A 24,259-nucleotide genomic window follows, 5' to 3' on the forward strand; every position below is an offset into this window, starting at 1 on the left:
GAGAGAGAGAGAGAGAGAGAGAGAGAGAGAGCGCATAGTTTTACTGGTAGAGTTTTACAGAGAGTGACTGAATGAGAGAACAGGCTAGACACAGGTGAAGACAGAAGGAGCCAGATAATGAGAAAGAGCCAGGAGATTAGGAAAGATTGCTTGAGTCAGTTTGAAGCCAAGCAGAGCAATTCAGAGGCTGAGAGAAAAGCCAGATTGAATAAGTCAGCTGGGAGGGGAGTTTGAACCAGAACAGCTGAATTGAACCAGCCAGCTATAAGCTTAGAAGAAGAAAAGGTGAGCTTATTTAACAGTAAGTCTCAGTGGCTGAAAACATTCTAGGCCTAGGTTAGATTGTATGGGGGAGGCTAGAAGCTTCCATGACTAGGCCTAGGTTAACAGACAGAGGCAGTAAGCCTGGGAGACAACAATTGAAACAAGCAAATAAAAGTTGTTTTACCACCTGTAATCCTAGCACTCAGGGAGGCAGAGGCAGGTGGATCTCTGTGAGTTCGAGTTCAAAATACCAAACCAAACCAATCAAGAACCAAACAAAAACCCAACAACAACAACAACAAAAGTTCCTTTTACACCAGCCTGGCCTCAAACTCAGAGATCTGCCTGCCTCTGCCTCCCTGAGTACTGGGATTATAGGCGTGTGCCACCACTGCCCCGTGTTATTTGTTTTCCCGGTGACGGCCATTTCTAACTGGGAAGACGGAATGCCAGTTGAGCGCTGCGATTCTCTGAGGGCTGGTGAAGCCACAGGCCGTTTGTACTTCATCTTTCGAGAAACGTCTGTTCATTTCATTAGGCCACTCACCGACTGGACTGTTTGGCTACTCCTAGGACCCCAAGGACGCAGGTTCTTATTCTGTGCCTCATTTTCATCATTTATAAAACAAGCACAGCAATACTGTCATTACATCTCTACACAGGCCACTCAGAGCCTTACCAAGACGCTGCCACCTAATCACTATGATTTGTTACCAACCCTGAAGTTAACAATGCTAATTTAGATTCCTTCAACAAGTCAGACCGAGGAACCCTCAGGCTGCAGGATTAGTTCAGTGGCCTTGTACTTGCACAAACACACAGGAGGCAAAACGCAACAGACAGCAGAAACAAAATGCAACAAACAGCAGAAACAAAACTGCCAAAACAGTAAGGATTGGTTACAATAGCAGCATTGACTACTTGAGTAAATTACTTGTCTCTCTGCCTTTAAAGGTAAAGTATAAAATAAAAGGCTGGAGCCGGGCGTGGTGGCGCACGCCTTTAATCCCAGCACTCGGGAGGCAGAGGCAGGCGGATCGCTGTGAGTTCGAGGCCAGCCTGGTCTACAAAGTGACCAAGGCTACACAGAAAAACCCTGTCTCGAAAAACCAAAGGGGGGGGAAAAAAAAAAAAGCTGAGCAGAGTGGTACCTGTAACATGGTACCAGGGAGGCTGAGGAGGATAGGGAACTAGTGCCAGGATGCCCTAGACTCTGTAGTGAGACCCCCATCTCCAAAGCAGCACATGAAAGGTAAATAATAAGCAAGAACCTCACCAAACTGTGAGTCCAAAGTTGTGCCAACTTTAGAAAAATCCAGGCAGATTTTTCACGCAGAATTCTGGCAATCACTGACTCTATTCAACTAGCTCCCACTCAGGGAGCCACTGTAGCACCTGCTCATCCCAACAGAGGTGGTTTTGGCCTCCACACTGTTTATCCCTGGCACGTGAAGATCAGCAAGGCCTTTCCTACCGCTTTGGAATCCAACTTTTATATATATATATATATAATTTATTTAAGTTTTTTACTTTAGTGTGAAGTTGTCAGAGCCATTGGAACTGAATTAAAGACAGTTGTGAGCTGCCATGTGGTGGCTGGGAATTGAACCCAGGTCCTTTGGAAGAGCACTGAGCCATCTCTCCAGCCCCTGGAGTCCAACTTTTATGTTAGACTTTGAGCCTTCTCTTGGCAGAGAAGGGGACCTGGGTGAGAAGTCCCCAACAGGGCTGACCCCAAGACGGCTGTGGACATGACATTATGTAAGAGACACCAAGTGCCTGGTTCGCCCACACAGGACTTTCCAGGAAGGCCTGCTGTGCCCAGCACCCAGGACAACTCAGCCAGGCTCCAGACATTGAGGTGTCAGGACAGGCTGAGCTGACCCTCCCCTCCCCCTCTAGCCTTCTGAACTAGTTATCAGGGTGTGATAAGTCTCAGAGGAGCAGAGAGAACAGCGCCTGAGTGACAGGAGCAGCAGAGTCCCCTATTGGGCCAGGCTGCTGCAATCTTGGAGTTGAGTCACCCTGGCCCGCTCCCCAGGAAAGGAGAACTGAGGCTGGTTGGAAACGGTGCTTCTCTTTTCTCCATTCCTGCTTTAGCTCTCAGCCCCGGAGGCCTGCACACAGCCTCGAATACAGTAACCATCCCAACACACAAAGATGAAACTGCATTTATTAAAAATGGGTATCTACAGGGCTGACTGGGCACAAGACTGCTCAACATCAGTGTGAGGCCCTGGGTTCCATCCCAGCAGGTGGGGGCAGAAATGGGGCTCTTTCATGGGTCCAGGGCTAAGAGAGATGTGACCACTAGAGGGTGACAGAATTACATACAAGCAATTCAAGGTCTTTTATTCAAAGCCAGAGCTTAACATAGGCCTAAAGGAACAAAAACTGTATCAGCTGACCTTCCCAGAGGGCATTCTTTCCCTAGACACACACACACACACACACACACACTCTGACCCATTTGGCAAACCTACACACACACACACACACACACACACACACACACACACGCACACGCACACACGAGCGTGCGCGCGCATGCACACACACATACACACTGACCCATTTGGCAAACCTACACGCATGCACGCACGCACTGACCCATTTGGTAAACCATCACCAGTGGCCAGATCTGCTCACAGCACAGTTAATACCTCACTCATTGCCAACAGCTGGTGCACATGGCATCACATACTGACTGTATCGTAGCAAGAAAGCAAGGTGGATGGGGCTGAAGAGTTCAAACACCAGCACTCAGGGGAATGAGGTGGGAGGGTCATGGGTACAGCGGTTTTCTCGTTGGCAACTTCCTTCATTGCCTGGGAATGAAGACCAGCTGCCATGGCTTGTCTATGAACAGACCTGAGGGCAGTGCCTGCTCCACAGCTCTGCTCTGTAAGCGCTGGCTGATTTCCTGTTGGTCTGGAGCTGCCTGGCCTTCACCAACTTCTCAGCTACGGAAAACACCAGGCTAAGTTTACAGGAAAGCTGGAGGTTCCCTCTGTTGAGTCTGTGTTGTGCCTGTGCCTACTAAAGCTGTGTTCTCTTCACTACCACCTTGTTGGTAGTGAAGGGTAGAGGAGGGGCTACGAGCCTTTTCTATAGTATTTTCATTTTACCTGGATGGGCTAGAGAGATAGCTCAGTGGTTAAGAGCACGTGTTCTTGCAGAGGACCTGGGTTCAGTTCCAGCACCACATGGCAGCTCACAAGTGATTGTAACTACAATCCCAGGTGTCCCAACATGTCTTCTGACCTCTCTGGGCTCCTGCACACAAGGCGCGCGCACGCGCGCACACACACACACACACATACACACACACATACACACACACCGACGTCCTGACTGTCTGGAACTTACTGTTGTAGAACAGGTTGTTCTGGAACTCATGAAGACCTGCCTGCCTGTGCCTCTGGAGCTTTTCTATGAGGCAGAATGGAAGCTCTAGATATGCGTGCCTCTAGTTACTTTTAATTGTTAATGTGGCACAACCTAGGGCAGCGGCTCTCAAGCTTCCTAATGCTATGACCCTTTAATACAGTTCCTCATGTTTGGTGACCCCACCATAAAACTATTTAATTACCATCTCATAATCGTAATTTTGCTACTGTTATGAATTGTAATGTTTGATATGCAGGACATCCAGTATGTGAACCCCCCCAAAGGGACGGCAACCCATAGGTTGAGAACCACTGACCTAGGGAGTCTTTGTTTGCTTGTTTTTGTTTTTCAAGACAGGGTTTCTCTGTGTAACATCCCTGGCTGTCCTGTACTTACTTTGTAGACAAAGCTGGCTTCGAACTCACAGAGATCCACCTGCCTCTGCCTCCTGAGTGCTGGGAATACAGGCGTGTGCTACCACGCCCGGCTGCTTTTGAGCCTTTTTGGGAGGAATGTAGAAGCATTTGGTGTGTTGGTCTAGCAAAGTTGCTGAAGTCTGGACAACGGGCCGCTCTAGTGGGAGCTTGGAAGAACATCAACGCAGGGAGAAATGCAAACCAGTGGAGGCCGCTCAGCTTACAAGGCTTCAGAGAGGCAAGGACTCTGTCAGAAACTGGGTAGTGGCCATTCACAGGATGTGCTTGAAGAGAACTGGCCTTCATTCTGTGGTTCTCCTCTTCCCTGAGGGGCTGTTGGCCCACCAAGGCAGGAGGAACAAGGTCATGAGCATGACAGAGATCAACCAGTCCCGGAACCACTTCAGGGAGCTAGTTCAACTTTACCCGGGGAGAGGGGGAAACAAAGGCTATTGCCCTTGGGGAGTGGGTGGGGCTTCCAGGATAGGTGAACATAATTGGTGAAACCAGGCACTTTAAGGATGCTAGTTTTGCTTTTGGCAGCACATTCCCATCACATGAACAGGAACACAGTACCTAATTAACCTACAGGCCAGGGAGGAGAGAGCTAGCAGGGAGCTGTGTCAAAGGCCATATATCAAATGTGGTTAAAGGCATCTATGTCTAAAGACACTCTGCAGATGGGGTCAGGTAGAGACCTGGAGGCCCTGCCGGGGTGAGGGAGTCCTCCGTCCAAAGCTGAACTCCTGGGAAGACTGCAACCTCAAACAGCAGGGTCCTCCCAAGACATCTTCCTAGGTCCTGAGACTCTGAGTGAAGTTAAACTTAAAGAAAATGGTTTGTTTGGCAGAAGAAATATCAGGGTAGGAGCACCTCTCAGGGGTGCTAAGGGAGTGGGAGCACCTCTCAGGGGTGCTAAGGGAGTGGGAGTACCTCTCGGCGGTGCTAAGGGAGTGGGAGCACCTCTCGGTGGTGCCAAGGGAGTGGGAGTACCTCTCAGGGGTGCTCAGGGAGTAGGAGCACCTTCCAGCAGTTAAGTTAATGGGAGCACTTCTTGGTGGTGCTAAGGGAGTGGGAGCACCTCTCAGCAGTGCTAAGGGAGTGGGAGCACCTGTCAACAGTGCTAAGGGGGTGGGAGCACCTCTCAGCAATTCTAAGAGGCAGCTGTAACTACTAGAGAGATCAGTGCCTCTGCCAATGAAATTCCTGCACTGTACTGAGAGAATATAAAAGTGTCCTGAGGACAAAACCCTGCCCTCAGAGGAGGCTCCATCTCTAAAGATTCAAATTCATTTCAAGGAAGAAAGCAGGAGCTGAAGGATTCCCTGTCCTCGGAAGCAACTGCTCAGGAAAGTGTTTCCCCCACAGGCGTGAACAGACGCTGAGACAGCTGTGGTCCAAGGCTGACTGGATAAGCCGCCACTGAGTGCCAAATGTGCCAGCTGCAGAGACTGATACTAAGCCTCAGATGTAGCACTATTCCCACGGGTGATGAGCTAGACCCGGCAGCAGGTTGAGTACATTGGGCCATGTCCACCCTGGAAGCGACAGTATTTTGTTCTTGCTGGGGTAGATATTTTGGTCATGGACTGGCCTTCCCTGCATGTAATGATTCTGCCCTAACTACCACAAATAGACCTACAAGATGCTTTACCCACCATCCTGGTATTCCACACGGCATCGCTTCTGACCAAGAAACTCATTTCATAGCCTCGGGCGTGGGACCATAGGCATGGGATTCACCAATCTTAATGTTTGCCGGATACGAAAGCAGCTGCCTTGATGGAACAGGAGAATCATTTTTTGAATACACAGCTACAGGGCCAACTGGGTGGCAGTAGGCTGGGGAACTCTCCCTAGGCTGTGCACGCTTTGAATCAGCATCCGATACATGGCTCCATTTTCCTCCGGCCAGGACTCACGAGGACCACAAGTCAAGGAGAGAAAGAAGGACTGGTTCCGCGCACTGTCACCCCGGTGGCCTATGAGGAAACCTTGTGTTTCCTTTTCACAGGACCGTATACTTCGCTTGCCTGGAAGTTCTGGTTCCAGAATGGAGAACTGGGACACACAACAAACATCCGGTCCGCTGGAAGCTACAGTTTCCTCCTGCTTAGGGCTGGGTTACTGGTGACCCGAACCCCTCCTACAGCTTGTTAAAATAGGAGTAACAGTGCTAGGAGGGGCGACTGGTCCCGCCCACCACAGAGGAGACAAGGAAGATCGTGCCTGGAGTGTAGGAGATCCTCTAGGGCGTTCCCTTGGCATCATTGTATCCTGTTGTTAAATTCAATGGGAAACTACAACAATCCAATCCAGGCAGAGTTAAAGATGACCCAGACCCTTCAAGAATGAATATCTGAGTCCCTTCTCCAGGAAGAGGCCTACTGAGGTTCTTGCTTAGGGCAGGAAATAGAATGGGGGGTAGGGGAAGGTAGTTATGGATACCAGGCAAGACCACGTGACTAGTTACAGACATGAGGATGCTAGTTAGGCTATCCGCGAGGAAAGAAAGGCAGGAGCCTGGAAGGGGACACTAAAGCAGAGGTCATGGAGGAGTGCTGCCTACATGGCTCAGGCATCGCCTGCCTAGGGGTGGCACTGCCCACAGAGGCTGGGCCTTCCACACTGACCATTAATCAAGAAAATGGCCCACAGACTTCCCTACAGGCCAGTCAGATGCAGGCATTCTCTGAGTTTGAGGTTCCCTCTTGCCAGATAACCCTAGCTTGTATTAGGCTGACAAAATACTAACATGTACAAACATGCTTATGCTTATATACACACATATTAAGCACATATTTGTGTTCTCTTGCCTCTATTTTTTATCGTGTGGTATAACACTGGTTGAGATAATATCAGTGGCAAGTCTATATTATCATATTTGTTATGAGACATAAAAGACTAAGCATTCTTTTTTTTTTTAGATTTATTTATTTATTATTATGTATACAATGCTTTGCCTGCATGTACACCTGCAGGCCAGAAGAGGGCATCAGATCACATCACAGATGGTTGTGAGGCACCATGTGGTTGCTGGGACTTGAACTCATGACCTCTGGAAGAGCAGTCAGTGCTCTTAACTGCTGAGCCATCTCTCTAGCCCATGACTAAGCATTTGTTTGTTTGCTTGTTTGTTTTGTTTTTTTCAAGACAGGGTCTCTCTGTATTAGCCTTGGCTGTCCTGGACTCACTTTGTAGACCAGGCTGGCCTTGAACTCACAGTGATCCACCTGCCTCTGCCTCCCGAGTGCTGGGATTAAAGGCATGTACCACCACGAGGGGCTACTAAGCATTCTTTAAGGGACTCTGCCACCTATTCTAGGAAAAAAGATCATGAGTTTGTCATTTTACATGGTGTAGTTTGTATATATTAGGTGACATTATGACCTTGTTATTGTTTTCATTTGGAAGTTAACCATGACAGAAGGATATGCGATTGGCTGTCAAGGTGACCAGGCCCAGACTTTTGACAGCTAATCTTAATTGTCAACTTGACTGGTCTGTAATTGACTAAAAGGCAAACTGCCAGGCATTTCTGTGAGGGGTTTTCTTGATCAGATAATAAGTAGGAAGACACACCTGGAAGGAGGCAGCCCAGATGACGGGACAAAGGAGGAAATGTTGCTTTTGCCTGCTAGTTTACTCAGTCTCTGTCACTGCTCACTCCTTCTCTGGCATTAGAAGAGGCTTCTGTCAACATGGACTGAAGATCAATGGCTTGTCAGAAATCCTCCAGGACTTCAGTGCAGACTGGGCCTCTTGGCCTCTCTGGTGAGAGACAGCCATTGTTGGACCACTCTGTACCATGGAAGCCAATCTAAGACATCTGCCTTTGGCTGGGTGTGGTGGTGCATGCCTTTAATCCCAGCACTTGGGAGGCAGAGGCAGGGGGATCACTGTAGTTCAAGGCCAGCCTGGTCTACAAAGCAAGTCCATAACATCCAAGGCAACACAGACAAACCCTGTCTCAAAAAAAAAAAAAAAAAAAAATCTGCCTTTAACATATAGTCAATCATTGGCTTTGTTTGTCCAATGTAGACTAAGTGGAACAGGCACAATGGTGTATACCTCTAACTCTAGCTAGGAGGCAGTCACAGGAAGGCTGCTGCAAACTGGGGACCAGCTTGACTCCAGGCCAGCCAGAGCTACTCAATAACACTTTGCTTCAAAAAGACAAAGGGCTGGAGAGGCAGCTGGGAGGTTAAGAACACTGACTGGTCTTCTAGAAGTCCTGAGTTCAATTCCCTGGAACCACATGGGGGCTCACAGCCATCGATAATGTCATCTGATGTCCTCTTCTGGCGTGCAAGAGCACAAAGACAAAGTAAACACCACAGCCATTAAACAATAACTATCAACTCTCAGCTCCCCATTGTTAGGAACTCATCATTCTTTTGTATGTATGTATGTATGTATGTATGTATGTATATTCAGATATATATATATATATATATGGAAATGTATGACTTCATCATTCTATTTTCTGTGTCTACACTCAGGAATAAAAAGCCATTTTCCATCATGGCTGCGCACCTTCATGTTCTCACTGACAGTGCACCAGGGTCCCACCTTTCTCTGCATCGCCACTTAGACTGGTTTTCAATTTCATCTATACGGACATTCTAAAATTTGAGATAGTATTTTCCTTTGGCTTTGACTTATATTCCATCCTTGGAGACATTAGCGCCCTTTTATGAGTTTGAATGCCATTTGCAAAGCTTCTTCAGAGATTTATCTTCTCAATTCATTTGTGTACTTACTAACAGGGTTGTTAGTAGGTTTGCTGCTGTTTTTGCTTGATGAGGTCCTCACTTCTCTTGCCGTTTTTCCCCCTCGAAAGATAAGGTTTTACTCTGTAATCCAGGCCAGCCTTAAACTCTCCCCGCCCCCCTTGAGACAGGGTTTCTCTGTGTAACTGAGCCCTGGCTGTCCTAGACTCACTTTGTAGACCAGACTGGCCTTGAACTCACAGAGATCCACCTGCCTCTGCCTCCCAAAGTGCTGGGATTAAAGGCGTGTGCCACTACCATGCCAGCCTTGAACTCTTAAACTCAAGGTAATCCTCCTGTCTCAGTTTTGAAGGTGCTGGGATTACAGGCATGAGAGACCTTGCTGGATCCTCTTATTTGGATTATACTGTAATTGAGAGGTGACCCAAGATACTCTGCTGGTTACAGATATTTAGCAATAGAAAGCTGAAGAGATAACTTAGTGGTTAAGAAACACTTGCTGCTCTTGGGGAAGACCCAAGATTCCCAACACCCACATGGTAACTCACAACTATCTGTGACGCTAGTTCCAGATCTGACACCACTCCCAGCCTCCGTAGGCACTGCGCACACATATAGTGCACAGACACATATGCAGGCTAAACATGAATACACATAAAATAAAAATAAATATTTTTAAAAAATTAACAAGAACTATTTAGGGCCAGACTGGGAATGTAGCTCAGTTCTCAGTGTTGGCTTAGCATACACAAGCCTTAGGTTTCATCCCCAGCACAGCAGAAACTGGATATGGTTGTACATGCCCGAAACCCCAGCATTTAGCAAGTAGAAACAAGAGGACCGGGAGCTCAAGAGCATCTCCTGATACACAGTTGCAATTTCAGAGATCATGCATCAGAAAAACAAAAGTATCTAGGAATGGAGATACTTTTTTGGTTTTTTGAGACAGAGTTTGTCTGTGTAGCCTTGGATGTTATGGACTTGCTTTGTAGACCAGGCTGGCCTTGAACTACGGTGATCCACCTGCCACCGCCTCGCTGGTGCAGCGGCTCAGCCAGAAAAGACACTTGCCTAAAGCCTGGCCACCTGAACTCAACCCCTAGATCCACCGTGGAAGGAGAGAACTACTTCCATACTGTAGTCCTCTGACCTCTTTAAAAAAAGAGGGAGGTGGTGGCACACATCTTTAATCCCAGCACTCGGGAGGCAGAGGCAGGCAGATCTCTGTGAGTTTGAGGCCAGCCTGGTCTACTGAGCAAGTTCCAAGGCAGCCAGGGCTACACAATTCCTGTCTTAGGAATAAAATATAAATAATAAAAAAAAAAAAAAAAAAGAAAGGTCTTGCCATGTAGACCAGGCTGGCCTCAGTCTCCCTGAATACTTGAGAGTACAATAGTATAGCATAAGGTCTGGCTTCTGAAAATGTTCATATAAAGCCTGAATTAGAAACAATGCACATCCCAGAATTAAGGGGCTATCCAGACTTGACCTGGGCTCCGCTAAGTTACCTTTGGGAGGTGCCTGAAGAGTTCCAGGCCAAACACAATCCAGTTAGAAAAGGAAAAGGAAACAGAGACCCAGAAATGGAGGGCATTTCCACAGTGCCAAAATAAGCCACCAGTGACTCAGCACAGCCATTCAGCGCTGTTTATTCCTGAGATGTTCCTTGCTGTTGTTGAATGTGGTAATAATCACATGGCTGAAACTTCTTGTAATTTACAATTCAACACCTTAAACGAAATGCTGTGTATTAATAAAATTCTACTGTTAAACTCCAGAAAGTTAGCTAGGTGTTTCAGCTCTTGTGGAAACAGAGGCAGGCAGATATCTGTGAGTTCCAGGCCAGCCTGGTCTACAAAGGGAGTCCAGGACAGCTAAGGCTACATACAAAGACACAGAGAAAGAAACTCTGTCTCGAAAACAAAACAAAACAACCCAAAATGAAACAAAATTCTCAAGAAAGTTTTGCTAGAGTTAGGACCAAGTATTTAACTTTTTGGAGGTGCCATCGGATGACGGTTCTAAGGATTATGATCTTTCTAGGTAAGAAATCTCTCAAACTTCATGCTGTATAGCCCTCGAGGTTCACACTGTACCAGCAGCTCTATGTGGAGTGGAGTAAGGCACACTCAGGTATGCCTTACCTGTGATTCCAGCATTTAGAAAGCTGAGGTAGGAGGACTATCACTATTCCCAGTCAGTTCCAAGATGGCCAGGAAAAGATAAGGAAATATAAGAAAAATGGGGGAGGGGGTATAGGAAGGCACTTTGGAATAAACACAAAGACATCTACACTTAAATATCGAAACTGTGAAGAAAATAAAAATAATTTAAAAAAATAAAAGAAAATGTGTTCTTGAGGCAGGAGAGATGGCTCATCGGTTAAGAGCATTTGCTGTTTTTCCAGAGGATCAGAATGTGGTTCCCAGTACTTGTCAGGAGGTTCACAACTCCTTTAACTCCAGTACCAGCGGATCTGACGCCCTCTTCTGGCCTTCTCAGGTATACATTCACACACACACACACACACACACACACACACACACACACACACTTGTGCTCAATCTTTAAAAAGCCAGGTGTGGTGGTGTGTACCTTTAATCCTAGCACTTGGGAGGCAAAAATCAGATGGGTCATTCATTGTGTGTGTGTCATGCCAGCCTTGTGTATATAGCAAGTTCCAGGCCAGCCAGGCCTACCTAGTGAGACCTGCCTTAAAAAAAAAAAAAAGACTCATCACTGGTAACTCCATGCCCATACACAGCGCATCACAAAACAACAACCATGACACAAAAGCGGGAGGGGAGTGTGTTTGGAAGCAGGGATTGAGGAGTGGGTGAGTGGAAAGGGGCTGGGAGAGGGTAATAAGGGAAAAAATGAACAAAAGCATATATGAAATTGCCAGAGTAACTTTTTTTAAAAATGTGATTTCCAGGGCAGGCAAAATGACTCAAAGAGTGGATAAAGGCAGTTGCTTTCAAGTCTGAGGACCTGAGTTTGATTCCAGGGACCCACAGGACAGGAGAGAGCCAACTCTTAAATAATTGGTCTCTGACCTCCACATCAGGTACCAGTAAACGCATGTGAATGTGCACGCACACAGGGAGCAAAATGTAACAAAGATGTATCTGTTTGGGCTGCAGAGACGGCTGAGTCAGAAAGGTGCTTCCTGCTAAGCCTGACCACCTGAGATTCATCCCCAGGACTCACACAGTAGAACAGATGGCCCCTGGGGCTTTTTAAACAGAAGATAACCCAGATGACCCCGGGGCTGAGAGTACAAACTGAGGTATGGCCAGAATTGTTACATTGCACATCAGGAATTAGTTGGTGACAAATAACGTATTCTGTTGTGCAGGAAGGTCAGAAAAGTCAACGGGCCTCACAGTATGTGAAATGTAAGATAAGCCTGCAAGAATTTCAGCCTCTGCACTTCCTGATTAAGGAGGGCTGGGTGGGATTTACTGTCCTCTGTGCCTGTGAGGACGTCTGTAAGCACTGGAGTCTAAAAAGTATCTTAGGAAAGAGGACCGGCTAAAAGCCAAGGAGATCATATTCCGAATTTGGAACACATCCAAGACCTTGTTCAGCCAGAGATGTCAGCAAGTGAGGTCACTCCCACCAAGCCCCATGACCTGAGCTCGATCCCGGAATCCACGTGGTAGCAGGAGAGAATTGAGGTCCTCTAAGTTGTCCTCTGACACTGCTCACTGGCTGTGGAACATGCCCGTACCCACCCCATCCCCGCCCCGCCCCTCTTTAAACAAATACAATGTAATTTCAAAAAATGTCTTCTTCATGTTTCCAAGGGGCCAGGGATACAGGTAAGTCAGATTGGGGTTTTTTTGTTGCTGTTTTGGTTTGGTTTTTTTGTATCTAGACAAGTGAACTTGTAACTTAGTTAAAAATTCACAGGGTCCTTTTCTCTGAACTAAAAAACTCTTGGCTTCAGGGGTAGTAAAAATACAATTCTGAAATCCTATCCTTCATGCGGATATTTAAGACCCGAGGCTACATTGTAGAACTGAGCTCTGTCCTAGTTTCATAAAACATACATAAAGCATAAGGCTAGAACATCTTTAATCAACCCAACCGTGTTTGTGTTTCAGCACATACAGATGTATTAGGTATCCCTACAGTTGGGCCATGCAATATGTAGTCTAAGAGGCTGAAGAGAAAGACAAAACCAAGTGTAGGTTAGCCAGCAAGGGGTGGGAAGTTCTGACACATAAAAGTTGAAAGGGAAAGGAACTCACGTGGGTGTATGGAATCAAACAGATGGTAGAAGGAAGGCGCACTGGACAACTCCAGAAATTTCTAGAAAGAGGGCTGTCAAACTACGCTAAGTATAAACCCAGTTTCCTCCAACTTAAGACTCAACACTGGAGAGAAAAGAATGGTGGGAAGGCCGCTCGACTGGGGCAGTGGGTGTGGTGAGATGGATTAAGGCGCAGCGAGAAGTAACGCGGGCAAGCGGCGACAGAGTCTGAGAGCCGGAGAGGGCGTGGAGTAAGGGTGGACACCGAGGGGAGCGGCCCGTGGGCTAACCGGGAGTTCCTCGGGGCTGCGCGGTGCGGCAAGGCTGCCAGCCATCCCGGCGCGGATGGGGTTAAGCGTCCGCGGCCGAGGGCAGAGCCCGGTTTCCAGGGAAACGGCTCCGCCAGTTCCGGCGGCGCGGGCGCGTACCACTGCGCGGGGGAGCCGGCGCGGAGGACGCGGAGCGCGCTGCGCGGCCGGCCGACTCCTGGGGCGCGGGCCCGATCACCCCGGTGAGTTCGTCGCGCCCCGGTGCCCGCGGCCGTGAGCCAGATCCGCAAGGCCTGGGCGGAGGAAGAGTGGAGCGAGGCGGCCGCGGAGCCCCCCCGCGCGGCGTCCGAGTGCGAGCAGCCCGGGGCTGGGCGGTTTGAACCGCGGACTGCAGACAAAGGCAGCAGGAAGCCGTCCGCAGCCCGAGCGCCCGGCTCGGGCCTCGCCGGCGCGCGCAGCAGCGACGCGGCCGGGCGCGGGATGCCGCAGGGCGCGGGGCGGCGGCGGCGCGCGGACGCGAACGCGGCGCCCGCCCCGGCCGGGATGTGAGGCCCGAGCGGCCGCGCGGGGGCGGGAAGGGCGGCAGGAAGGAAGCGCCGCTCGGACGCGCCGGGAGGAGGAGCGGCGGCCGGGCCGGCCGGAAGGCGGGGAGGGGCGGCCCGTTGGCCCGCGGCGGCCGGCTCTCGGCGCCTCCCGGGGCGGCGGTGCCCGTGCCTCCTGCACCCGGCGCGGGGTAGCGGCGGGAAGAAGATGGAGACTCACATCTCGTGCCTGTTCCCCGAGCTGCTGGCCATGATCTTCGGCTACCTGGACGTCCGAGACAAGGGTCGCGCGGCGCAGGTGTGCACGGCCTGGCGGGACGCCGCCTACCATAAGTCGGTGTGGCGGGGCGTGGAGGCCAAGCTGCACCTGCGCCGGGCGAACCCGTCGCTGTTCCCTAGCCTGCAGGCCCGGGGCATCCGCCGCGTGCAGATCCTCAGCCTCCGCCGCAGCCTCAGCTACGTGATCCAGGGCATGGCGAACATCGAGAGCCTCAACCTCAGTGGCTGCTACAACCTCACCGACAACGGCCTGGGCCACGCGTTCGTGCAGGAGATCGGCTCGCTGCGCGCTCTCAACTTGAGCCTCTGCAAGCAGATCACCGACAGCAGCCTGGGCCGAATAGCCCAGTACCTCAAGGGTCTGGAGGTGTTGGAGCTGGGGGGCTGCAGCAACATCACCAACACCGGCCTTCTGCTCATCGCCTGGGGGCTGCAGCGCCTCAAGAGCCTTAACCTCCGCAGCTGCCGCCACCTCTCGGACGTGGGCATCGGGCACCTGGCCGGCATGACGCGCAGTGCTGCGGAGGGCTGCCTGGGCCTGGAGCAGCTCACTCTGCAGGACTGCCAGAAACTCACGGATCTTTCACTGAAGCACATCTCGCGAGGGCTGACGGGCCTCAGGCTCCTCAACCTCAGCTTCTGCGGCGGCATCTCGGACGCGGGCCTTCTGCACCTGTCGCACATGGGCAGCCTGCGCAGCCTTAACCTGCGCTCCTGCGACAACATCAGCGATACCGGCATCATGCATTTGGCCATGGGCAGCCTGCGCCTTTCCGGTCTGGATGTGTCGTTCTGTGACAAGGTGGGAGACCAGAGTCTGGCTTACATAGCCCAGGGACTGGACGGCCTCAAGTCTCTCTCCCTTTGCTCTTGCCATATCAGTGACGATGGCATCAACCGCATGGTGCGGCAGATGCATGGGCTGCGCACGCTCAACATTGGACAGTGTGTGCGCATCACGGACAAGGGACTGGAGCTGATTGCTGAGCACCTGAGCCAGCTCACGGGCATAGACCTGTACGGCTGCACCAGGATCACCAAGCGCGGCCTGGAGCGCATCACGCAGCTGCCCTGCCTCAAGGTACTTAACCTGGGACTCTGGCAGATGACGGACAGTGAGAAGGTCAGGTGAGGGCGGCAGTTCCAGTTCCCCCGCCCCGCCCTGTTCATCCCAGGACCACCACTGTTCCCTCACACTCACGCGCGCACTTAAACGTTCATGGCAGTGGCCGCGATGGGGCGATGACACGAAGCCTGGGCTCTTTTTCTCCTTGTCCGGCGCCCCTCCCCACTGCGTCTGGTGTTGGGCTCCCTCTACCTACTTTCCTCTCCTTTCCCAGTGGGTGGAGAGATGGACGCTGCTGCTTCTCTGCCTACTCCTCTGCAGGGTTATGGAGACTGATTCAGCCACCGCCAACTGTATCCTGGGGGCACTGCATTTGGAAATGGGATGGGGGCGGGGAGGGGCTAGTCGTTTCAACCCCAAGGAGTTGAGGAAAGATGTCTGCCTTCACTTACACTTTCATTTGGATACTGTGATCTGGTTTTTATTTCGAAATGTGTAGAAAGCAAGTCCGACTTCAACAGCCTTCTCATCCACTTTGTAACCAGTCTCGTCTCATCACTGCTCCTTTGGTACTCTGCAACTCACTTTGGTTTTTTTTTTTTTTTTTTTTTTTTTTTTTTTTTTTTTTTTTTTAAATATCTGCTTTCCTCTTAGTTGTCAAAGAAATTTGAGATCATTGTCCTTTTTTTTCTGCTGAGTATATTCTATATATTATATATATATGTTTTCTATATATATATATATAATGTCTGGCTACCTCGTTTTAGTTTACTTTTTCTCTTAAGCCCTGGAATTATACAAGAGAGATATTTTGAGACTGAAACATTTTTGTGCCTAGACTGGAAAGATGCCCACTGGGTTTGTATGTCTTTTTTTTGTTTGTTTGTTTTGGCTTCTTCCCAACCTGCATCTACCCAGTGTGCCCCACTTCCGCATCCTGGCTATGACTTTTCTTTTCCCCTTGTCTATTGGGCTTTGATGACCCAACTATGTTTCTAAATCTTGGTTTAATTTATAGCACAAATGTATGGGAGATATGAGAGCAGAACTGCCTTTATGTTTGTTTGAGATGCAGATTGAGTCTTGAAGAGGAGTATTATATATGCAAATTATGCCCCACCCCAACCCTCTTCCAAGTTTTCCCACAAAAAGGTTACATAGTGAGGCTTCCTGTCGGAGTAGGGAGTAGAGCTCAGAGTCTGCAGAGCCTGGGGCTGTTATGTGAAAGGGAGGAGACCTAACTTAACGTCTTATCTGTGTTCTGTTCATAAAATTGTGGGTTTGAAAAACTTTTGTTTCCAAATAGAGGAATAGATGACGTTATTTTGGCGGGGGGTGGGACTGTGGCTTTAAGAATCGCTTTTGAGTAGGATGTATATTTTGTTTGTTTATTTTTTTAGAGCCCTCCACAGCAACACGAGAGACCATGGAGAAACCCAGAGACCTTTATCAATTAATTGTACTGTTTGTGAATTTGTATAAATGATAACAAAGATCCTCTTAAAACGTTTATATTCTTACAGTAAAAGGTTAAACTGATATTTATATAATAAAAGAGGAAATATGAAGTATGTTTTTGAAAAAAAAAAGCACAAAATCCCCCCTCGTATCTGTGAATTATTTTTAAGGCTTTGTGTGTTGGGTACGTGCTCCTGTGGGAGGTGTCATGTGTGCAGCCTAAACGGAAGTAAGGCATAGAGTTCCGTTTGCTCATGTGCTGGGAGTTCACAGTTCAGACGTCCTTCTGTGTAAGGTTTACCACTGACACCCAGATGTTCTGTTTCTAGAAATGTGATTACATTGAAGAGTTCTGTGATTTTTTTTTTTGGCTTTAAAGTGTCAACATGGAAACTGAAAGAAAATGAAAGTTTTTAAGAAACCAGACTTGGAAGAGTCAGTCTCCCAGACAGGCCAGTTTCTGGTTTTGGGGGTGGGGTGGGAGTGGAAGTAAGATCCAGGGGTAACCCTGAAGAAATGGGTCGTGAGCTCTGAAAGTGAGGAAGTAGGATGTGCGCCTTTAGCCTGAGTGCAGTGTGAGGGACACAGGGAGCCCAGCCATTGTTCTGGGGAAGTTGAAAGCCCTCTCCTGGCTGGCCGGCCCAGTCAAGCGTGCTCTGAGTGTGTGCAGGTCCAGCGGAAGGGGGCAGCAGCGCTCCTCTTTATTTAGCACTCCCCTCCAGGCCTGGCTGTATGCAGGAGCTTTCCTGGGGGAGGGAGACTGGCCAGAAGTTCTAGCACTTAAGCTGGCCACTCAGCTACTGGTGAGGGTCCAGGCTGGCTTCAGGGCGGATAAATGAATAACGACAATTTTAGCACAGCTCCCCTGACTAGACCTGCGGTATGACATCTGTAGGCTGGGGTGAGGTGCAGCCTGGCTTCACATAGGCCACCTTGTTTCTGAGATTACTTTCTCAACCCAGAAACCTTGGTTTCCTAGATCAACCCATCTTTGTAGGTTGCTGTGGGTTATGAAGGTCTTGTAAAACTTCCAAGCTCTAAGCTTGAACGTAACACAAAAGCTGCATTGTTCCTTTCTGGAGTCACCAAAATCGTTACTGAATCTGACACTATCTCTCCCCTTCAGGGAAGGTGCAGATTTCTTTTTCTAACTTTTTTTTTTAACGATTAAAAAAATTTTTTTTAATGTACATTGGTGTTAGATCCCCTGGAACTGGAGTTACAGACAGTTGTATGCTGCCCCATGGGTGCTGAGACTTGAACCCATGTCCTTGGGAGAGCGGCCAGTGCTCTTAACCTCTGAGCCATCTCTCCAGCCCTCTTCTCTATAAATGCTATTTCCTAAAGAAAACAACAACAAAAAATATGAACCCTACTGAGAAGTCTGAATTAGGTCTGCTTCCTAGGAATGCGACCCAGCTAACTTCCAGAGTTCCACAGCCACGGCCTCCTGGCCTGTTTTTCAGTCAGCAAGAACTGGAACACTCTTAAGTCCACTGCTAATAACATTCTCCATGTAACATGCAAGATCATCCCATTACCAATGCTTTGAAACATTTCCTTCCTTTCTGTAAGTTTGAGGGGCTAGAGAGATGGCTTGATGGTGAAGAGCCCATACTTTGCTTGCAAAAGACTCAAGTTCAGTTCCCAGCATCCACTTCTGGCAGCTTATAACCTCCCGTAACTCCATGGCCAGGGGATCTGATAACTCTGGCCTGTGTGGGTACCCGCACTCATGTGCGTAGGTACACACACACACACACACACACACACACACAAGTTTAAAATTAAAAAAAAAGTCTTCAAATGGCCCGAGCTGCGTGAGCATACAGAGAAAAGGGGTAAACATTTTACTATTTATTGCCAGTGGTGACCAAACGCTCACACTGCACCCTTTTTGAATGGGGGGAAAAAAAATACACATTGGGAACCCATGTCGGCTTTGCGTAGTACTTTAACTTTCTTGGTTTTTGAGACAGGATTTCTCTGTGTGGCTTTTGCTGTCCTGGACTCACTTTGTAGACCAGGCTGGCTTCGAACTCACAGAGATCCGCCTGCCTCTGCCTCTGCCTCTGAGTGCTGGGATCAAAGGCGTGCGCCACCACGTCCGGCTAAATTAAGTAACCAACCTACTAAAACATTCTCACTGTTTTTAAGGTGGGACACAGCTGCTGTATACTTCCTAGTGAGGGGGGAGCCATGATTTGACGTAGCCCCCTTCTCAGGAAGGTTAGGTGCTGACCCACATGGGCTTCCTGTGAGATGACCCTCAAATGAGTGGGAGCTGGGGATACTCCATGTGGCTAAGCCCATGCGGTAGCACTTCAAAGACAGGGTAGAGTTGGTACAGGAAGGGTTAATCCTCCCCTTCCTTTTAAGGCTGGAGAGGGTAACTCAGTGGTTAAAGCACTTGTCTACATATACCAGGCCCTGTGTTGATCCCTAGCACTGGAAAAGAAAATTAATAAATTAACAGGAACAGTAAAGAAAGCAAGTCTATACTTAGAAAACAGAAAAGGCCATCATAGTTCAAGGGTTTGCTGAAACTCAAGAAATGAAGAAAATGGACATGGTAGCTCATGCGTATGACCCCAGCAGACGCTGAGGCAGGAGCATTGCTCTAAGGTCAGTTGGGGTTTACATACAAGACCCTGTCTCCTAGGAGAGAAGCTATTGAGGGAGGCGGGGTCGTGGGTTCATTATAAACCTTAAGTCCAACAGGCATCTGCCACGGGAAAGGGGCAAAGGGCTTCTTTAGGGATCTTTTCCCATTAGTGGCTATAAATACATATAAATAAATATATGTGAATCATATTTACATATAGATATAAGTGGGGTTCTGGCAGCTTCTACAGTGCCTAAGGGCCACGGTAGGCGTCGGGCTGCGTGCTGGGTGGTGGTGCAAAACTCCTTGGTGGATCCCACAGGCATTGCTGGGAGGAAGTCCACTTGGACTTACTCTGCATGTGGCAGCAGCAAGAATGCTTGCTCAACGCAAACCTAGTAAAACTGAAAGCTGATGCCAGGACCCTTAAAGAGAAAACTGATTTAAAAAAAAAAAAATCAAGCTGGGCGGTGGTGGCGCATGCCTTTAGTCCCAGCACTCTGGAGGCAGAGGCAGGTGGATCCCTGTGAGTTGGAGGCTAGCCTGGCCTACAAAGTGAGTCCAGGACTGCCAAGGCTACACAGAGAAACCCTGTCTCCAAAAAATTTTTTTAAAAAATCGAATATATAATAAACATCTTTTTAAAGTACTTGTTTCTTTTATTCTGATTTTCAAAGCTGAGGATGTGGAGGCTGGGGATGTAGGTCAGTGGGCGGAGTCCTTATCCAGCGCTCACAGAGCCCTTCATAACCACACCAAATAAACTGGGGGTGCCCGTGCATCCCTCTAATCCCAGTATGCAGAGGAATGGAGTTCAAGGCCATCCTTGGCTACTAACTGAGTTGGAAGCCAACCTGGGGTACACGAGACCCTACCCCACAACCTCACAAACAAAGAACAAAGGGCATATAATCCCTTGAACAGTGTTACTCCCTTTGTGTTTTAAGGCAGGGTCTCACAATGTAGTCAGGGCTAGCATTGAACTCGAACAGTTACTCTCCTGCCTCGGCCTCCATAATGCTGAGGGTTCAAACATAAATCACCAAGCCTAGCTTTGAACTCAAGTTTTCAAAGGCAAAGGAGAAAGTTGTCGCCCCTGGAGACCACTGAGTTTTCTGGGAACAAGAGCCTTTTAGATCCATCAAGAGATAAGATCCTTGGAACAAAACCCAAGACCTGCCACAGCCTTCTATGCCCTCCCAGTTCTGAAAGGACAGGCCCTGGCTTCTGATCCTGGGTCCACCACCAGAGACAGGGAGGAGCTAGAGGAATCATGTAGGTCCCCTCTCTTCCTGCATCAAACACCACTCCTTCAGAGGGCTCACTCTATCCCTCTAACAGTAGGAAAAACCAACATTTTATGTCATTCCCAACCCCGGAGGAAGGTGTGAGCTTTTTGATAAACTAGTTGGGGAGGAGGGCGATGGGGAAAGCACAGGGTCAGAAGTCAGCTACATTCAAACCTACGCTTACACTTGGGCCACATAGCTCATTTTTGTCACCGTACATGTTCTGACACTAAGTGGTAAGTCAGTATTTTTTTTTTAAGCAAAAGTCACAAAGTAGGTAAGAAATCCGATTTAAATTGGTGTCGACTATTCATCATTTACAGCTGGTGAAGAGTAAGCACACAGCTCGCTCAGGGCGGTCTCCGCTCTTGGATGCAAACATGTTTCTGGGTCACTGAAATGCTGGAAGTGTTCACAAACCATCCGTTTCAGTCTCTTCCTCTTTCCCAGGGACTGTTCGGATTTTGCCTGGTGGGGTTGCCTCTAGCCACCCAGCATGGGTGCTACTCTGCAAAGCCGGTCTTCAGTTGAAGGGCACAGGGAAGTAACCTGCTACAGTATCGGTGTATCCTGGGGGGCCACTCAACCTTGGTGCCAACAACACTGCCGTTTCCAGTATCCTGGCTGCTTTAAGTTAGTCCAGGAAATGTACTCACTTTCCCCAAACAAGGAAAGAAATTTTTCCTTTTGTTTTTCTGTTTTTGGGTTGTTTTTTTTTACCCCCTCTGAGTCTCATTCTGTAGCTCACACTGACCCAGGATTCACTGTGTGGTCCAAACTGGCCTCAAACCTTCCTGGGATTATAGCACGAACGACCACGCCCTTTGTGGGCGTAAGTTCTCATCATCTCATTACTCTTCTGCTTTTTAATTGTTGAAGAAACAAGTACCACACGTCCTTCAAAAATTCACTGAAGGGGGCTGGCGGGGGGGGGGGGGGCGTAGCTTGGCGAGAGAGCATGCCTAGCATGCTGGAGGCCTGGGTTCCATTTCTAGCACTGAAGGAGAAAACAGCTTATTAGGATTCTTGTCTCTGTGACACTGGAAAATAGTGCATCTCAGTTACAGAGCAGGGGGCTGGTCTGTGGTGGCAGCAAGGGCCACAGCAGCTCAAAGACACGATATCAAAAGTACTGGTGTGGCATGCGGGAGAGCTTGGCCAACGGGTAGCAGATATGGCACATTGGATTTTATACTCAGAGAAAGAAGTTTAACACAGTCAATAAAATGTCGTATAGGTGGCATGAGAATTCTGCCTCAGAGGTGGCCAATGTGAGGGCACTTCTGGAACTATAACCCTCCAACCCCCTCAGAAATGTCCTGCTCTGGAGCATCTTGGGAGCAGAAAAACTAAAGACCCCAGAATGCCCTCGGTTGTCACTGCTATTTGATATGAGTTACAGTATGCAAACTTAAATATGTTTTATGAACACTGTGTTTAGTGTTCTTCAGAAGCTGAGAAGAATTTGGGTTGGCAAATAGCCTACAAGGTGCTGAAGAAGCCAATGGAATAGGGTGTGTTATTCATTGCCCCCAGACACTGAGCCAGGTCCCACAGCAGTTCCAATAGTAATGTGGAGTCCAAATGCCAGAGACTGTGTTTGATGGCGTCAGAGATAAGAATGCTCACACTTCCTGCCCGCATCATAACTTAGGATCCGCCTGCAGGAACTCTGACTATTTCTTTTTGGTCAAAGGCAAAAAGGCTTGACGTCACCCATGTTTTCCTCTCTACGGTCCACAAAGAGTAAAGGGTTCTCATTTGCTGCTGTCAAGCACTTCTTTAGAGACAGGGTCTCATGCAGCCCCGACTGTCCTCAGAGTCATCAATATAACCACGGCTGCTCTTGAACTCCAAGTACTGCAATTACTTGGCGTTAGAGGTGTGCACACCTCATCTAGTTTATGTGTCGTGTGCATAATCTGCTCTCTTGGAAGGACCAGTCACGCCATCCTACCTGTCTATAATGGCCACCCACAGCATGGACCCAGGATGCTGGAACTGGACGGTGGGAAATAGGTCAAGACTTGGTTATTATTTCTCAGGCAGGATGGGGTCATTCATCATTGGCTTGGGAAATGCTGCTCTCCTCACTTGAAGTTGGCACAAAATATTGACTACAAAGGTCGGCGATATTGTATCTCCTGGTCACCTCTCCCCAAACCACCACTATTTACACACGCATCTGCTTCCGTTTTCCAGTCCAGGGCAAGGCTTTGTGAGACGTGGTCTTAGAAAGGAGTCAAGAGACTCAGTCCTGGTATTTCTTAGACCCTGGAAGACAGTTACAGAGGCTAGAACTGAGTAAATAGATAAAGGAAGGGAAAAACTACAATAGACCATTAAGACAAATAATTCAGGGCTGGGGACATGGCTCTGTGGTTAAGAGCACTCACTGCTCTTCTAAAGGTCCTGAGTTCAATTCCCAGCACCTGCATGACAACTCACAACTGTCTGATGCCCTCTTCTGGTATACAGATGTAAATGCAGAAAAAGTACTCACATACATAAAAATACATACATAAATAAATCAAAAGAAAATAGCTTAAAAAATAAAGACAAATAGTTCTTGGGCCAGGTGTGGTAGCAGATACCTTTAATCCCAGCACTTGAAGAGGCAGGTGGATCTTTGTGAGTTCGAGGCCAGCTGGTCTACGTAGTGGCTAACAGGCCAGCTAAGGCTACATATCGAGAGCCTGCCTTCAAACAAACAAACAAAACAAATAATTCTTATATTCTTAGATGAAAGACACTGGCCATGGCCTTCCATTTGACCTTCAGAATTTTAAACCTTAACTTCACTGCCTAGGACTGCCTGACCTCAAATAAGGATGGTGGCAGGCATGACTTAAGCAAGTATGAAAACAACCGACTTGTGCTGTAACTTCTCTGCTTTACCTCAAGTACACACGGTTCAGGCAGCCTTTCAGGAATCTGTCAAGAGCAGGCTCTGTCACTCTGTACCGCTAACAGTTGGCCCCTGCAGGGAGCAGAGAGAGCCTGGACTAGAAAAGTGAGTGGCTCTCCTACTATGCTGGGATCTGTGCACTTGACACATGTGTCCTGTCACTGTGATTCAAAAGGTAACACACAGAATCAGGTGGCCTCGCCAGGAGGGTAGCTAGCCCATCTCTACACCCCCCTCACCCCCCATCCCCCGCCCACAGAAGAGTCTGGCAGTGATGCGCATGCCTCTACTCCCAGCATTTGGGAAACAGAGGCAGCTGGATCTCAGAGTTTGAGGCCAGCCTGGTCTACAGAGTGACTTCCAGTACAACCAGGCCTGTTACACAGAGAAACCCTGTCTCAAACCAAAACTAAAACCAAACCAACTAATCAACCAAACAACAACAAAAAGAATCCCATACAGGGATCAACAGCAGTTTCATTGTTGCTTGCTCTAGAACTAAAGACACGTTTTATTAAAGACAGACAGCAGGCGCATTACTAAAAGGTGGGGGCACGTGACTAATTGTTGCTTAGTAGCGTGCTTGCTTAGCATGGACAATGCTCAGGGTGTGCATACCTATAACCCCAGGATCTGAGTCACTGTTGTCCTCAATAGGCTACAGATGGAGTTCAAAGCCGGCCTGGGCTACATAAGACCCTTTCTCAGCACAAAGAAAAAAAGGGAGGGCTACAAAACATCCTGTTCCATGACATTTCACTTTCCTATAAACCAAGAAGGTG

General features: G+C 48.6%; 2 protein-coding genes across 2 annotated transcripts in view; one reads left to right on the plus strand and one right to left on the minus strand.

Annotated features, from left to right (window-relative positions):
* Nucleotides 1-24,259, minus strand: part of Wnt5b (Wnt family member 5B) — a 115,535-nt gene that overhangs the window by 35,403 nt on the left and 55,873 nt on the right. The gene's annotated exons all lie outside the window — the stretch shown is intronic.
* Fbxl14 (F-box and leucine rich repeat protein 14) lies at nt 13,981-15,830 on the plus strand. The gene has a single exon (XM_051155226.1). It carries the CDS (start codon nt 14,081-14,083, stop codon nt 15,281-15,283), a length of 1,203 nt encoding a protein of 400 aa, XP_051011183.1. The 5' UTR covers nt 13,981-14,080; the 3' UTR covers nt 15,284-15,830.

This window comes from Acomys russatus, chromosome 13 (assembly GCF_903995435.1).
Source record: "Acomys russatus chromosome 13, mAcoRus1.1, whole genome shotgun sequence".
Classification (NCBI taxonomy): Eukaryota; Metazoa; Chordata; class Mammalia; order Rodentia; family Muridae; genus Acomys; species Acomys russatus.